General features: G+C 40.1%; 3 protein-coding genes across 6 annotated transcripts; 2 read left to right on the forward strand and 1 right to left on the reverse strand.

Moving 5' to 3' along the window:
• The first annotated feature begins 32 nt into the window (after window positions 1-32).
• Window positions 33-7,083, forward strand: endog (endonuclease G). 4 transcript variants are annotated; one of them, XR_013326033.1, is made up of 8 exons: window positions 33-336; window positions 698-894; window positions 963-1,104; window positions 1,204-1,313; window positions 1,377-1,458; window positions 2,021-2,213; window positions 5,397-5,479; window positions 6,485-7,083. XR_013326033.1 is itself a non-coding variant. In XM_077714349.1 (7 exons), exons 1-7 carry the CDS (start codon window positions 169-171, stop codon window positions 6,487-6,489), a joined length of 897 nt encoding a protein of 298 aa, XP_077570475.1. In that variant the 5' UTR covers window positions 33-168; the 3' UTR covers window positions 6,490-7,083. The 4 variants fall into 4 exon arrangements, 3 of the variants coding, with proteins under 3 accessions (XP_077570475.1, XP_077570474.1, XP_077570471.1); XM_077714349.1 differs by lacking the exon at window positions 5,397-5,479; XM_077714348.1 differs by lacking the exon at window positions 6,485-7,083 and having other exon boundaries at window positions 5,397-6,468.
• On the reverse strand, window positions 5,311-7,269 carry LOC144195020 (myelin and lymphocyte protein-like). Its single transcript, XM_077714352.1, has 4 exons — window positions 6,550-7,269; window positions 6,192-6,359; window positions 6,001-6,126; window positions 5,311-5,491 (listed from the first exon to the last, which is right to left on the reverse strand). Exons 1-4 carry the CDS (start codon window positions 6,664-6,666, stop codon window positions 5,417-5,419), a joined length of 486 nt encoding a protein of 161 aa, XP_077570478.1. The 5' UTR covers window positions 6,667-7,269; the 3' UTR covers window positions 5,311-5,416.
• Window positions 7,270-7,383: 114 nt separating this feature from the next.
• On the forward strand, window positions 7,384-16,628 carry cfap251 (cilia and flagella associated protein 251). Its single transcript, XM_077715090.1, has 22 exons — window positions 7,384-7,561; window positions 8,176-8,260; window positions 8,326-8,480; window positions 8,928-9,068; window positions 9,152-9,261; window positions 9,825-9,933; window positions 10,039-10,119; window positions 10,182-10,259; window positions 10,451-10,492; window positions 11,026-11,297; window positions 11,451-11,627; window positions 12,302-12,552; window positions 12,710-12,861; window positions 13,530-13,691; window positions 13,877-14,061; window positions 14,228-14,342; window positions 14,415-14,578; window positions 14,940-15,030; window positions 15,318-15,461; window positions 15,623-15,854; window positions 16,187-16,294; window positions 16,371-16,628. Exons 3-22 carry the CDS (start codon window positions 8,331-8,333, stop codon window positions 16,505-16,507), a joined length of 2,901 nt encoding a protein of 966 aa, XP_077571216.1. The 5' UTR covers window positions 7,384-7,561; window positions 8,176-8,260; window positions 8,326-8,330; the 3' UTR covers window positions 16,508-16,628.
• Window positions 16,629-16,682: the final 54 nt, after the last annotated feature.

Genomic DNA, 16,682 nt, shown 5'->3' on the forward strand with positions numbered 1-16,682 from the left:
ACTAAGCACGCTGTGCTTCTTTTCACATATGGTAGACATATTCTGATATTTTAATACTTTTTTGTTGTTAATAAATTGAAGATCGTTTGCAAGAGACTGTTCTCTAAGACTTCCGGCGAGTGGTGACGACATCGGAGAGCGACCTGCGTTGGGTCACCCGCCGAAAGCATGAGCCGCAAGTTGGCGACCTTGTCACTTGGTCTAGGAGCGGTTCTCGGCTTCTCGGCAGCTCGCTTATGGAGGCCGTCGGGGGGCCAAGAGGAAGAGCCGGGAGTCGCTCTCCTGGACCTTCCCGTGGTCCCGGTCCCGAGTGTCCACGCTGACTCCGGGTTGACGGTATGTCCCGTCGCTCAGACGCCCGATGGTTGGCTGGCTAATTGACTAGAATTGGCGGAGCTCGAAATCGGGAAAACCTGAAACCAAACTGGCTTTCGGGATTATATTATCAATTTAAAAACATCTATTTACTTACTGCCTGTCAAAGACATATAATTCTAATTAATTTTTTAGGGCCACATCATTGGACATCGTTCATCGCCAATAGCACAGAAAATCCTTTAAAATACATCATTTAATTATATAAATATATATATAATATATACATATATTATATATAAATATTTTTTTTATTTGCTAACTTTTTTGGAGTATTTATATAATGGATACAATTTTAGTGAAATTATTATGTTTGTTGTAGTTGAGTCACAGTATTGGCGGGGGTGCCGTGATGAAGTACGGCTTTCCGTCCCTTTCCAATATTCGGACGCGAGAATCATACGTGAGTTCGTACGACCCGAGGACCAGGACGCCCGCGTGGGTCATCGAGCGGATCGCCGGCGACACGCTCGGCGGGACGGCCGACAGGAATAACTGCGACTTCAAGGAGGACGACAGGTCAGCGGGGTTGGGGTCATTGCTGGTGAGTGACATTGGGGCGAGTTTATTAACGTTTGCATGCACAGCGTCCACGTGTTCCATCGGGCCACTAATGCCGACTACAAGGGAAGTGGGCTGGACAGGGGTCACATGGCAGCAGCGGCCAATCACAAGTGGAGCCAGAAGGCCATGGGTGACACCTTTTACCTCAGCAATGTCGCGCCTCAGGTAAGGGCTTCAAGTTGGCCCGCGTATCTTTTTTATTATTTTTGGAAAGCGGCTCTCTAACTGTTGGCAAATGTACAACGTCAACGTGTTTGTGTGCAGAACCCTCACCTGAACCGGAACGCTTGGAACAATTTGGAGAAGTTGTGTCGCTCACTCAGTAAACATTATGCCAATGTTTACGTATGTACAGGCCCACTGTACCTGCCCAGGTGAGCCAACCTGCGCCCAATCCCCCGAACTCTCTAAAGGCCGAGCGCTTGCGTGTTTTGCAGGCAGGAAGCCGATGGCAAACTTTACGTCCATTATCGCGTTCTAGGGCGGAATCACGTCGCTGTGCCGACGCACTTCTTTAAGGTCAGTGCCCGTTTTGTATATGTCCATCGTCAATTGGTGCCAAAATTTTACATTTGACTGTAAATTATACAGTGGACAGCTAGTTTTAAGACCCTTAAGAAAATCTGTGAAATTGATGGCCAAAAATAGTATTTCAGTCAGGATTAAACTATTAAAAACAACTTATGGCCGGATAATCACATTACAAAATAGGTCAAAATATAAAAAATCTAGAATACAGTGTTAGCAATGATGCATGATCTGATTTATTTTTGTCTTTTCTTCGTTTTAATGTACAGGACGTGACCCAAAGTAAACATCAAGTGACCCAAACTTAACTCATTCCCCTGCCATTAACAACAATAGCTGTACAATATATTGAAACTTGAAGTACTGGTGGTGAATGCTTGATTTCATCACAATGAACACTGGTAGTGAATGAACAAACATTCATTGGCAAACCCCAGTCAACATGGATTGAAATATAATGCTGTCAATGACAGACAATTAATCAATTGGTTCAAAAAAAGTCGGTAAATGAAAGGATTCAACTTATTTTGGTCATGTGACTGCTATTTTGCAGGTGGTGATCTTGGAACGGCGGGGTGTCCCGGGCGTTGAGCTCCGTTCCTACGTTCTACCCAACGAGCCCGTGGATGACAAAATACCTCTGGAACATTTCTTGGTTCCCATTGAAAGCATAGAGAGGGCATCCGGCCTCCTTTTCGTCCCCAATATCACTAGGATGGGCAGCGGCGCCATCACCGCAGTCACCGGTAAGTCTGAACTGAAGGCCATCGCGTAAAAGGGGAAGACTGGGACTAATTGTCTTTGTATTTGAGTCATTTTCACCGTTGTACTGTAAACTGGAAAAATCTGTGACCGAATGATCTGGCAACCGCTTCAATTGCATTGGACGTCTGATAGTGAAGGGTGGCCATGTTGGTAGGGGCAATTTTCCAATTTAAGTCAAATTCAAATGAGGTAAAAACTATTTGGATTAAGTCCGTTTTATTTTCATTGTTTGGCCGGGGCTGCAATTTATGCGTGAAATTACTAACACATTATGCTATACCTATCATCATTTCTGGAGTCTTAACCAAAATACTCCAGCCACTTGATAATTCCGTAAATAGGAAGCTTTATTGCATCTTGTGATTTGGAGTGAAACTGATAGTTTGGTAAACTTGTCAGTCATGTAACGTTAGTGTTCCACCCACTTATTCAGCCTGCTGTTCTCTATTTTATTTAAATTTTAAATTGCCTTTCGAGATGACATGTTTATGGTGTTGGATTTTATCAAATACATTTCCCACTAAAATGCGATTTACACTATTGCGACTTGTTTTTTTATTCCTTCTTAATTATGCATTTTTTGACTGATGCAATTTATAGTCCAGAAAATACAGTAGTATCTTACTTCTCAAAAGATTACTTTATCAATATCAAATCATCTGCCAACATTCATCCACTCAATTTTTTTAACTAGAAGTCAAATCATTTCCCAGCGTTACACCTACCAAAAGGTTGTCGTCAAAGTCAATGCAATGACATTAAGTCGTCATTATCTTATCTTTTGACGTGGCGACAACCCCAATCAATTCAAAGTGGGCAGGTTGGCAGCCAATGAATTCCTTGATGATTCAGAAAAACAACAATTTGTGATTCAGGGCTATAAAATCAATCTACTAATGATAACATATCAAGAGAGCTTTTATTTCACTTGCTATAAGTCCAGTGAAACATCTTTCTCAACGACAGCTGGATAGCTGAAGAGAGAGTCCAAAAAGAAAAAAAATCATGTCTTTGGCCAGTCTGGTAGCTCTTGGGATTTCAGTCCTCACGGCTCGTCAGATTTCGGGGTGCACGTACTGAATTTTTGGCAGCGCGCTGCAGGAGCCACATGCCGGCGTGCACGGTCAGCAGCGAGCCGGCCGCCGCCCACAGCCAGTTGCGTCGCAGCCACCCGCCGGGTTTCATCTGGAAACGGCGCCTGCGCTACTCGCTCTTAGCAGACTCGAGGGGGACCTTCTTGTAGAGGTGGGGGTGGGTCTTGAGCTGGTACCACCCGGTGTGAATCAGAGCTAAACTGGTGCCCATCACAATCAGGACCTTGTAGTTTTTCCACACGCCCATGGCGTCAGATCCAAAAGCCACCTTGGAAAAGAAAGTCATGTAAATGTCTCATTTTTATCAAGTTGCCAAGTGTTACCTAATGGATTGTATAAAATTGGTCAATTATTGTGATAGACAACGAATCGCGACATCGAGACATTGTTGACCTCAAAACTGGCCAAATACCTTTAAATATTTGATATATTTTGTTTGTTAAATACCAAATGGAAAAAGTAAATAGAATATTCCTATTTTTCAAAATAATGTTTGGGTAGTTAGGGTTAGGATTTTTTTTTCATTTTCAACACTTACCAAATCAAAAAATGTAACAATTATGATTAGTTGTGTTCGATGTGTTACGTACACGTTACAAAGGCGATTTTGGGGGTTAAATTACGCACATGGAATCGTGACATAAATCGAAAGCGCGGCCGCGACGCTTAACGAACTTCCAACCAGAAAACGATTTTTTAGTGTGACGTTGAGAACTATAAGCAAAAATCGGTGACAGATAAGTGATTCGAAAAAAAACTAACAAATGTGGGACTATTCACCTTCACAACTGCACGACTCCTTCACCGGCGACGACCATCTTATTTGTGGTCCGTTTGGCGAACACTTTATTGGCTCAGTACTGCCACCATTGGTGTGGAGTGTGAAGAGGTCAATTAGCCCGCCTGACCAGAAATGATGAGCGTCCAAGTGATGAAATCATTTTGACAAAACTTTAGCTACGCTCGTTTACTTGGCTCAATAGAATTAGTTTTTTTTTTTAATTGTTTTCTGGCTCTATTAGTTTTTGTTGCTAATTTAACACAGGCATCCGATCGGGTCCACACAGTTCAAGTGACTTCATTAATTGGTGTCCGAGTATTTTCACCATAGTGACATATACGTAGTATACACTTATCGGCCATTTTGAGTCAGTAACATTCAGTAATATTATAGCAAAAACTATGGTGGACTGTCAGGGACTGCAAGGCCTTTTCTGCTAACAATGCAATGTTCAATGCATTGCTCAATTAGCTTGTTTTTCATTGTGATGCATTCAAATTTTGAATGAAAACACACTTTAACTGATCTGGTGTTGATTTTTATTAGCAAGAACCTGTATGTATTTCACCCACATAAGTGCCATCAGCTGAGGTGTAAGAAATTAACAGTACACTTATCGTATATATCTGTGGTTCTCATTTTTTGTATATGACTAAATACTTTGAAAACCCACCCTTTACATGAATATTATTTATACTAGCTGTTGTCTTTCCACTAAAGCATACCTCTATGAGGCCTCATATTGCAACTCGTCGCAATGCATTAACACTTTTTGTATTTAAAAAAAAAAGCTTACTATTCCTTCCCTTGTCGCAACCAACCCCAAATATGCTTAAGAAAACTGGGAAATATTTGTTATTCCTTTCGTCGTCAAGGAGATGCATCACTTTGTTGGCGATGCATCAATACATTATTTAAAACACTGGTTGAAACTACGTGTGCAGGATCATGTTTAGCTGTTGTCTACGGTTAGGAGAGCTCAAATTACACCATTTTTGGGGAGAGGGTGTCTGATGACAAGATGCCGAGTCACCAAGTGATCGACAAACCAGAGTAACTCTCAACAGGACATTTTTTACACGATATGTTGGCATATCAGTACCACATTACTGAAACTCAGGATACCGATAAATAATCTCTGTTATATTGCCGCTAAGTGTGTGTGTGTGTGTGTGTGTGTGTGTGTGTGTGTGTGTGTGTGTGTGTGTGTGTGTGTGTGTGTGTGTGTGTGTGTGTGTGTGTGTGTGTGTGTGTGTGTGTGTGTGTGTGTGTGTGTGTGTGTGAGATAGCCAGGTAGAAAGGATCCAGATCAGAAGGTCTTCCAGCGCATGGCCGACAAGATGGCGTGCACAAAATACAGCAGCGTGGTCACGTATGAAAACACCTGAAGACACACACACACACACACATACACACGCACACACACCAGTCAGTTCAATGTGTTTACTGTATTTTCCACGTGTGCAAAAGGGTCGCCTCAATGAATCGATAATATTGTTCAAATCCCCCGTTTTCGGCCTCAAATGGGTGTCCAAACATCGTTGTTTTTGTTCCAACCGATCCAGCAAAGGCAGTTTAACAATTAAGATTTTTGCTAAAACAACTAGCAATCAATTTATTATACTTTTTTTTTAACATGCCAAATTGGTGAAATCGTGCAAATATTGCAATGATCTAAATAATTATTAATGAACTTGCTGGTGGGTCAATTGATGGCACCTATAAAATTCCAATATATAATTTGGAATATCGTTATATACATAAAAGTAAAAAAAAAAATCTAGGTCCATTGTTGACTTAAAATATCTTAATTGGATACATTTGTGAATGTGTTTTTGAAGTTATTGTAGCAAAGAAACTATGCAAAAGAAAAAGCATGTGTGCGTGACAGACCACGGCTGAGATGTCCAATCGGTAGTTCTGGATGTTGCCGGCCCCCCGGATGTCCAGCGTTACCCCGGCTAAGGCCACGGAGGCGCTCAAGTAGAAAACGGCGGCTAAGAAGTGGTAGCCAAAATCCTGAAAGACAACGTGAAACATTTCAATAGGGCCAATGGCATCCCCCAGGTAGTATGTATACTCACTGCTGCCGCCCAGCTGCTCTTGTTAGAATGAGAACCACACAGGAACACCAGGCTCCACAAAGACGTCATAACGAAGCAGAAGACGCTCACGAACATCACCCAGCCCAACGGGTTTGGTGGAATCACCAACGTGCATGCCACCAAGATCCAAACAAGAACCCCCAACACCTAAACACAAATGCACTCGTGACAATTGCACCGTCACTATCTTTAATGGCCTTTGATATAATTTCATATGGAACAAGAGTGCCAGAGAAATAGAAATGAACTAATTGTATATGTTTTACTTGCAGATTGAAAGCGTGATTCAATTAAAAATGGGTTGGATTTTGGCACACCATGCTATGAACGGAGTTACCAGTTCGGGTAGGTAGAGGAGATCCGGTAGAGTGGTACACACGGCAGCACCTGCGGGCAGCTCAGCCATAATCACCGTGGCGCCGGGCACCGGTGGCTCGGCTGTATTGGATGCCATCGTGATGAATGACAACTCCAAGCCAAAAGAAAAAAATAGCAGGAGAACACACTACAGCAAGCGCCGTAGACGAGTGTCTACAAGTGGGACGCGCACAAGCTGACCGGACGCCGTTGTCATGACGCCCAGAGGCTGTCACCAAGGTGTTGAAGGCCGCTGCCGGAAGGGACACTTGATCGCCTACAACAGGACCCTCACAGGTGAGACATGGCAAAATCTTCTCTCAAAAAGGAAAAGTGTGTTGGTGCCAAGAACATTGACCAGTGAAAGCTGCATTGTGTTTACCAAAGTTTGCTTTGAGACATAAGTTAGATAGATGTGACTCACTAGTTTTATCAATTTCAAAAGTTTTATCACATCATATGTACCCATATATGTACAATATGACAATAAATCTTTCAATTGAATTCAATTAAATTCACGTGTTTACATGGCAAATCCGATACGTTCAGTAAAATATATAAAATTATCTGAGCATTATTGCTCGAAAGTCAAAGCGACTCAAGATTTCAGTATAAAATCTGAAGCCTAATATATGTGTGCAGTTACCATTTTTTTTTACTTTATGAATGCACGTAACACTATACAGATCTAGAATTAATTGCTTCCAATGAAACTCACGTGTGATGTTGTTACTCAAATTCAAATGTTTACCTACCAACCTTTTATTTTGAAATAATGGTTTGGTGATTAGTGCTAGTGTTTGACAATACGGTAGCTAGGCAACGGTAGCACTATACAAACTTTTAAAATCGTTTACCAATGCTAAGCATTGACCTAATCCAATGGAAGATAAAACATGAATTTCTCTGAAAAGTTCTCAAGTCAACTGTTATTCGAGCTTTTATTCTGAAAACCTTGTCCGTCTGAGTCGCAGCTGTTTTGTGGCAACCAGGTGATTTTGAACGGTTTGTCGGCGATAAAATGGTTTGGACGCTTCTAGGCTATCTGACCGATAAAAATAGTAATTGCACTAATTTGTAATTAGCGTATAAATGTACGCGTAGTTTTCTATTTTTTTATGTATTCGTGAAAATTGTCATTTTTCCAACCCTTCTCTCCTAGTTGTTATTTAATTCGCAGGTCGAAATATGGTGAAAAGAACAAAAACAAAACATTAGTTGGCTGCTTTAAAATAACAAATTTGACGTATTGAATATGAACGAATTGAATTGAATGGAATGCTTTTAATTGTCATTATAGAAGTAAAATGAGATCTAAAACTTCACTACCAAGTGCACAACAAACACAAATAAATAATAAATAAGTATAGTAACAACATAAATAAGTAGGGAAATTTACAAATAACAACAAAAAACAATCAAATGAACAGATGAATAATCAATAAATAATGATAATAAATAAATAAATGAGTAGATTTGTTTTCTAAATCCATTAAAAACTTAAACTCTTGTCAGGAAACACTAGTAACCTATCCAACACTGCATAGGTACCTAAATCCCTTTCTAACATGAAATTATTTTCTCAAATTTTGTACTCTTGTACCAGATTAAACTGACACGGAAACGCAGTTGAACTGCACCATTTGAATCGTTTACGGATTAACAGGAGGAAGGCCCATCTACGGCAAGAGGTCAGTAGAAAGTGCATTTTTCTCCTTCTCAAAGGTCTTGACAGATTTTATTGAACTCTTGACAGGAACCATGTCTGAAGTGCGCTTTCCTGAGACGCCCTCCAAAAGCCATCTGAGCAGTATTGACAAACTCAGACGAAGCAGGGAATCCCGAGTATCCTCCGCCTCAAGAGAAACCCTTTTTACACAGGAACTCCCCAACAGTACAATGCATGCATTGGTTGGTAAATATATTATTGAATTGAATGATACCTTTGACTTAAGATTCTCTCATTTAGTATTTTTTTTATTTTTAATTATCAGTTATTTGGGGGGGGGGGGGTGTACTTTGTGTTTGCTATCTGTGAGGTGGTGTGTACTTTGAAGGTAGAAAAGCACTAAGTACTAAGTTGATTTACAAAATTGATTCAGAAACTGCCTTTAAAGTAAGACAAAAACAAACAAGTCCCCACAAGTTTGTATGTGAGTGACCTTTTAGACAAGGAAAAACAGTTCAGTACACCCCCCAAAAATCTACCTAGTATTTTAGTGTGATAATAAAACATTATAATCTTGATACATTTTTGTAGTTTATACTTCTATAGGAGTGCTTGAGCATTTAACAAGGTACCATTGTATGATGTAAACCTAGCGAATATATTGTAAAAGTTGCTATCTTTCCATCTAGTCACTTGATTGGGTCTCCGGAGTGAATTCCTCTCTTCCTGTTTACGTTTTGCAAGACCACAGTCAGCTGGTTTTCCTGTATGCCGGTGCTAATGTTGGCATCCTCTATAACCATACTACGAACTCCCAGCACATACTCCAAGTAATTAAAATAGGCATCTCTCAAACATGTGATTTGTACATGATGACTGAACATAAATTGCTTGCTGGTTTGAAATCTTTCAGGGTCACATCTGCCCTATTTCGTGCATGTGTGTCAGTGAAGATCGACGCTGGATTGCTACGGCAGACCAAAATGAGAAAAGCACCGTCATACTGTGGGATTCATACACTGGGTAGCCATATTAAGAAACCATACTTAATACATACCAAACTACCTATACACCATACATGCATATTTGTGTGGGTGTGTAAAAACAATTGAAACATTTTATTTGAACTTTTATTTGAGATTAATTGAATGGAAGATGGGGCAAAAAATTTCAAATAGCATTTGAGGAGGTATGTCAGCCATTATATGGTATGCCCTCTTTGGACAAGTACATTTACCCTGAAACTGCCTGTTTTAGTATTTTGTATGTGGGATATTTAAAATGTTAATGGTTAGATGTAAAAAGTCCTTTTAAGTCTGGATTGACACATTAAATCAAAATACTACATTGGATTTAAATTTAAAAAGGGGTAATAGTAATATACATATAATATAATGTAGATTAGATTAGAACTTTATTTCCTCCCATATTTAGGAAATGTCTTGGTTGCAGTAGCAAAACAGACGGAAGACACACAAGACATTGTAGACTTAGATAAAGAAAAAAGGTAGAAACTCATTAAACCAACACACCTTAAATTCACAAAAAAAATGATTTGGATGACTGGATCTATTTGGAATTTACAGTATTCCTGTGCACACATTGTTCGACTGCCATTCCGAAGGCGGAGTCATTGCCCTCAGTTTTTCAGGGGACGCCAAACAGCTGGTGACACTCGGAAGGGAAAGTCAACAAGTAGGTTTTAGTTGTTGGTACCCAACCTTCATGCAAAAAGAGAAAAATATTTTATTTTACCAAAGGTGCAGTGTTGTTTTACACATCAGTGTTGTTTGTTGGCAGAATGTTTTTATCTGGGACTGGACCAATGAAGCCACCGAACCACTTTATCTTACCGAGCTCAGCCCCGAGTATGGTTATCAAGTAGGTCTAATTGTTCATTCAAGCAAATTAGACAAACCCATGCTTATTGATTTCTCTTTCAGAATCACATCATTTTCAACCCCAAAAACAGCACTCAGTTGCTGAGCAGCAGTGAAATTCAAGTCTTGTTTTACAGCACAGTGAGTAGTATGAATCAATTCAGTTTTTTTGGGGGGGTCATTTTACAGCGGCACCATCGATATTGACCACTTTGTCACACGCCTATCGGTGTTGCGCATGGTTGTCAATTTTGAAGTGTTTTTTAATTTGATTTGACACTGTTGTTCCAGTAAATTTTGTTTTTTTGCAGTAACCAATTTCTTTTTTTCAGGCTCAGAGATGTTTGGAATATGTTCCCTTGAAGGTTATTAAGGTAATTATTTTCAATGTGAAACTTTTTTTCTCCCTCCAAACTAGATGACCAACTATTTTTCACTGTAATATTGGAAAAAAACATTTGTCACAAACATTTAACACTGGATTAAATTTAGATAAGATTAGATTAGATTATTTAATGTTATTCATCCCGTATTTGGGAAATTTCAATGTCACAGTAGCAAAACGGTGAGAATACAGGAATAGGAAAATTGCAATACATAAAAGCAGTGCAAATTTGCCTAATGCAGTTGTGCAAATTATCACTTAATAATTGTGAATTTCATTTACAGTCTATGATAGCTTTTCCTTCGAGCATTGTAACCTTGGTCTTTTTTATGTAGAAGTTTATGAAGGTCATCGTTTTTGGAATTAAATTTGACCGGGTGATTCCATATTTTTCCTTCCAGAAATAAGTGAATCCACATTCTTTTTCTCCTCTCTTTGTTTTAGTGATTAGCACCACTATTTGAGTTGCTTTTTTTACAGTACCATATTTGTATTCATTTTGTACATTTTGGCCCTAATCAGCTGGGTGACGCGACCACCCTGGAACTGAACACGTCTCTCTTCCCCCAATCCACGCCCGAGTTCTGCGAAATGCTCAAAATGGCCGGCGGGCCTTTGAGTCCATCCGTCTTCCACTGGCGAGAATTCCGGATCATTACCCCGACAAGGGCCGGCGTCGTCATGGTTTGGGAGCTCAACCAGGACCTGGAAAGCAACCAAAGGTTGAGCCGGGATCGGGTAAAGATCATCTCTCTGCAGGGGCATCCCATCACTGTGCTGGTTGCAGTAGATAAGTAAGTACTTACCCTTTTATTGCCCCGACATACGAGCAATTTGAGATGCGAGTAAAATTTTGGGTAAATATTTATTTTGCTAGCTCTTTAGCATTCACTCTATAAGGCTTTGACTGGGATTCCTCAGTTGTAAATGTTTCTTTATTGCGACAGTTGCATTGTCACAGGAGACACACGAGGCCACATCAACTTTTACGATGAAAATATGCTGCTCCTGACCTGGTTCACCCAAATGAGTCTGGACCCCATTGTTTCCATATCGTTTTCCAAAGAATTTGAGAGAGGCTTTTTGGAAGATGGCACCATTGATGACAAACCAGCACTTGGCAGGTAGGTTTTTGTCATCAATTCTATATTTGTACATAGTATCACAGTAAATGATGTGTTTGTAACAACACATCAATCTGTGTCCATACATCAATTAGTTAAGCGACGATCCATTCAAATAGTATATGTAAATTCCGTTAATCAACATTCCATGCTAAGTATGAAAAGGGAACATTATTAATGGGCCATCAATGATAGCCTATTTATAGAACAGACACATTGACGCCTTTTGAAAAAATATTTGTATGCCTTTTCTGTTGTCTTTAAATGAATCTTATCTGGCATTTTATACCTGAGCTCAGCTACCTATCTGATATGATGTCTTCTCTCTCTTGATATTTGGCCATGATGATACTTACCAATAATCATGTCTGGTGTATTATGTAATTTCTGTCTCATTTTATGACATTCCATCTCCATTTTATTGTCTCATTTGTCAAATTAATCTACTCTCCTTTGAAAGCTTTAGAATGCAGTTTTTTATCATCTCGTATCGAGGTTCTTTTGCTATTGCATTTCAACTAATCTATCATTTTACTTGCTGAAATGTTTGTTTTCTTAGCTATTTTACATTTTTTACTATATATGATCCAATCGGTCTCATGTAATATCACATCTTTTATTTCCTTTGTCATTTGTAAACTAATGCCATCTCTGATTGCCTCTCATTTGTGCAGAAACTTTGTGGTGTCCTCTGCCACATCTACAGTTATTCACGTGACTGTGGAAAGAGGCACATGGCGTGTCCTTCTGCAGGAAAACTGCGACACTATTCACGCCGTGGCCTGTCATCCAAAAAAGCCAGCCTTTGTCATGGGCAATCAGAGGGGCATCTTAAAGATCTGGGACTACCAGCAGAAGCGGACCATCCGCAAACTGGTTGTAGAGAAAGAGAAAGAGATCCAGTGTGTCACCATTGACCCACAAGGTCAATATAGAAAGCTTTTGTTCTATATTTATTGATATCCTTAAATAGTCGATCTACTGTATGTACATTATCTGTGATTGTCTGCAGGTGGTGAAGCAATAGCTCCAATGACAAAGCTGCATCTGCCTGCCTATTAAACTTGTTTGTTTTTGTGCAGGACGCTACCTGGCGGTGGGTTTTGCAAGCGGAGCTGTTCACTTTCTGGATGCTGACACGTTACAAAGTGATCCCAAGGAGCGTTTCGATTACCCTCCAGACAGCATCAGTCACATGAGCTTTTCACATGACTCCCAGTACCTTGCCACTGCAGTAAGTAAGGAATCAGATTTCCAATGTATTTCAACGTTATATTTTCAAACTTCATTTCACCCCATATTTTGACTCACATGTCATTCAGTTCATTTTCATTATCTGACAAATTTTGCATTAAAAGTGCACCTGGCTAAGACGCAACAGTCCAATTTCATAGTTTAAAATAACATGCACACTCTTCTCTCTTCTCTGCTCGTTTCCTTTTTCTTTTCACATCCGCACATATTTTCTATCACTTTTTCCGACGTTTTATTCACTTTGTAATATTGTTACATCTGCATGCATGTGCTCGCACAACCCAAATTCTGGATTCAAAATGAAGCTTGCGTTGGCATTATACAACTTCAAATCCACCCCATAAAATCTCATCTCTCCGTGTATAGTCCCATATCTTATCACACATTTAATCTTTAATTATGCCACTTAACATTGTTTCCTTCCTTATATTAATCAATTGTAATAAGATTAGTAATTTCATCTCGTATTTAGTGTAATGCAACTCTAGTCATGTTCTTTCGCATTTTGCTTCACATGCAATACAGTCCTTCATTTTATGTGTGCTCTCTTGTGCCACTATGTTTTGTCAACTTTTGTCCAAAGAAATGTTCTATCTATGGATACAAAATCTGATAGCCAAGATGATAAATCAAACTGTCTCTTAACAGGATGTGGGGAAGGCGGTGACGTTGTTCCGAATGCAACCTCCTCAGTGGATTTACTTGGCCAGGTATCGCTCCCACTACAAGCCTATTACGGACCTTTTGTTTGGGGTACACCAGGACAGCGGCAAGCCCCGACTGTTAACGCTAGGCATGGATCGTCTGCTTGTGAGCTATCCATTAAATGACATATCCTCAATTATAAAAAGTAACATATAAGAAAAAATACACTTTTTTATCCAGTCTTGTCTATTTTGTAGTTAATTATGCAGAGATAAATCAAATGATTCATTTTGAAATCGTTCAAAAGTTTGACTGTGAGTAGAGAATGTAGCTATTACTTCCTGGAACAGGTGGAGTATGACGTAGAGGCCAGTGAAAATGGGGTGCTGGTCATTCTGCACTCAACTCGGCTTGAGCAGAGCGCAGTTCCCAAGTGCATGACCTGGTACCCACCTCTCAGTGCCGAGGAGTTTCTGGTGGTCGCCTCAGATCAATACAAAATGAAACTTTTCAACAGCACCTCCAAGAAATGCAGGTAAATGACATCAACACTGTTCGGAGTCAAAATAATGATTCAGGGCAATGAGAGGGGAGGTCTGTCATGCAGCCCAGGGGTGAAATACCAAGAAATCAAGGTGAACTTGAGTGATGGGATACTCCAAATGTGTTAGCACTAATGTGCGTCTGATGGATTCTAACAGAAAGACCCTTCTCGGGCCAACGTATGGAAGCCCTGTTAAGAAAATCGGGATTCTACCGACGTCGGAACAAACTCAGAATGGCGCGTATTACATGGCATATATCAATGAGGACAAGGTCAGTAGACTTTACGTAGTTGCACTTTTCATCACCCTATGATCGAGCAAGACCTGCTTGCGCCTTCCCCAGCTAGGCCTGCAGATCCTGCCGCTGGACGGCAACCCTTACAAGTCCCAAGCGGTTGTCTGCCATCCAACTGGCGTCTCGGCCTTTGCCTTTTCCCACGATGGACTATTTCTTTTCACCGCTGGCGGCTCTGACTGCACTGTCCTTTCGTGGAAGATAAGCTATGGGTAGCTAGAGTACCTTTCTCTCATAACGGGCAAAAGCTTGGGACAGCTGTGGTATTATGCTTTGTGATAAAACTGCACATTTCTGAGGGGCATCTTATTTATTTAAGAATACATTATTTCTTGCTCCATTAATTATAGGTTTAACTGTCATCTCATTTTCTGAACCACTTTATCCTCATTAGGGTTATAAGGGGTTGCTGGAGCCTATCCCAGCTGACTCTGGGTCAGTGAATCGGTGGCCAGCCGATATAATAATTGTACAAATCTTACAATTGGTTGGTCATGATGGAGCACAGTTGTGATACCTGGCAAGTTCAATAATGGCAGTGATTTTGAGAATGACTTTTTCTGGTGAATGCAGAGCACTGGAGGGAGCAGCAGCTTTAGGAGGAAAAGAGTTGACGCCATATTATACACTTTTAGAGGGAGGAAGAAATGGAAAATTCTACAGGGTAAATATGTACACTAACTAACTGTCAATGTTTTAGGACACCAATTTTTTTCCAACTACAAATTGGTTAGGTTAATGTCTCATTGCTCTTTAAATCCACATGACATGTTAGTAATTTGAGTGAAAAAAAATGAAATATGGAATTAGTTAATAGCTCAAAAGCTCGCAATTCACCAACTATTTCAAGCAATTGATTAGAGCTGAGTGATTTGAAATGTCACTTGCAAAAGTATCTGTGTTTACAGCAGGATTTTTTTTATTCTGCCAATGATGTTCTCTATATCATAGGAAATCGAAGACTTTTTCTATTACTGCCAAATCCACAATCAAGGTCTTGATTCCATGGACACACGGCAGCTGTCTACCAAAATCCCACTGACAGAATTGCCTTCCCTCATGCGTGCTTTGGCCTACTTCCCTACAGAGCAAGAGGTACGCCTCTTCAGTATTTGTGGCAGAGAACAAATATTCTTAACTTTTTGGGTCCAAAATAAACTGGTCTGGGCTGAGTTTGATACCCCCCTGGTCTAGTCCAATCTATGAGTGGGATGTCTGCAACTTTAAATATGGTTTTACTGTCCTTTACTGTCCAGGTTGAAGATATGCTGAATGAGGTGAAGTTGGGCCAATATGCAGAAACGGGAGAGTACGTCACCGACATCAACCTAGAGGAATTGATCAAACTCTACATAAACCATCGTCCGGCCTTTGGCATATCGGCAGATGAGCTAGTCAGAACTTTCGAGGTTCTGGGTAAGGTTAACGGACAAAATGGAGAGCCCCGTCTTCACAGGGACCAGCTGCTGGAGCTCCTGCAGTTCCAAGGTATACAATAATAAATAGTCTTGACTTTTTGTGTCATGAACCAGGAAATATCCAACTCACTCACGTATCCAATATAACATACCCAATCGAAATGCAGCCCTCTCGTATGATTATGAATCGACAAACTAAAATACCGCGGGTCAATTATTTTTCACTGTCACAATGTGGTCGCACCAACAGGAATTTGAATTTGTTCGCTGTTATTTTAACCGTTACAACTGAACAGTAGTAGCTACTTTAAATATTTTTACATTTCATGGGCAGCAATAAGAATTTCTTTCACCCTATACCATTTTTCAATCAGATTTTGATGAGGTGTTATGTTGAAACAGGGGAAGCCATGACAGAGGATGAGTTGGCAGAGTGTTTCAGTGCATTGTTGGGCCTCTTTGAAGTGAAAGAAGAGGAAAGTCCAGAGGTCGACATCTTTAAATCTGAAAGTATGTGGGAATACATGTTCATTAACTGGCGTTGTTTTGATTTTTAATATTACTTTTTGTTGTGTGTTTCATTCAGATGCCAGTCAAGAATATACTTTGGAGAGTCTGATACCAGAGGAGATTTCCATGGACATATTTACACGTCAAATTCTTGGCCTGCCATCATCTGAATCATTATCATTAACAGCATCATCGTCATTGTCATCACCTTGATTGACATCCGGGAGAGGACATCAAGGGTCAAAGGCTTACAAGGCAAAATTACATGTCAATGTATACAAGGGGTTTTACGGTAAAATAAAATGTACTGTCGGTTTGGTTTCTTTAAGTTTTTGTGATGGTGATTCTTGACCCCTTAGTGACCTTTTTCTTTATTTATATTCCAGTT

The sequence above is a fragment of the Stigmatopora nigra genome, chromosome 4, assembly GCF_051989575.1.
Source record: "Stigmatopora nigra isolate UIUO_SnigA chromosome 4, RoL_Snig_1.1, whole genome shotgun sequence".
Taxonomy (NCBI): domain Eukaryota; kingdom Metazoa; phylum Chordata; class Actinopteri; order Syngnathiformes; family Syngnathidae; genus Stigmatopora; species Stigmatopora nigra.

What these genes read in the sequence shown, in the direction of transcription:
- endog (XM_077714345.1), top strand. Translation starts at nt 169, where the DNA reads ATGAGCCGCAAGTTGGCGACCTTGTCACTTGGTCTAGGAGCGGTTCTC. An exon ending in ACGCTGACTCCGGGTTGACG is followed by an intron (nt 337 to 697) that starts GTATGTCCCGTC and finishes TGTTTGTTGTAG; the next exon opens with TTGAGTCACAGTATTGGCGG. An exon ending in GACTTCAAGGAGGACGACAG is followed by an intron (nt 895 to 962) that starts GTCAGCGGGGTT and finishes TTGCATGCACAG; the next exon opens with CGTCCACGTGTTCCATCGGG.
- LOC144195020 (XM_077714352.1), bottom strand. Translation starts at nt 6,666, where the DNA reads ATGGCATCCAATACAGCCGAGCCACCGGTGCCCGGCGCCACGGTGATT. An exon ending in AGAGCAGCTGGGCGGCAGCA is followed by an intron (nt 6,127 to 6,191) that starts GTGAGTATACAT and finishes GTTGTCTTTCAG; the next exon opens with GATTTTGGCTACCACTTCTT. An exon ending in GATTGGACATCTCAGCCGTG is followed by an intron (nt 5,492 to 6,000) that starts GTCTGTCACGCA and finishes GTGTGTCTTCAG; the next exon opens with GTGTTTTCATACGTGACCAC.
- cfap251 (XM_077715090.1), top strand. Translation starts at nt 8,331, where the DNA reads ATGTCTGAAGTGCGCTTTCCTGAGACGCCCTCCAAAAGCCATCTGAGC. An exon ending in ACAGTACAATGCATGCATTG is followed by an intron (nt 8,481 to 8,927) that starts GTTGGTAAATAT and finishes CTTTCCATCTAG; the next exon opens with TCACTTGATTGGGTCTCCGG. An exon ending in AGCACCTCCAAGAAATGCAG is followed by an intron (nt 14,062 to 14,227) that starts GTAAATGACATC and finishes GGATTCTAACAG; the next exon opens with AAAGACCCTTCTCGGGCCAA.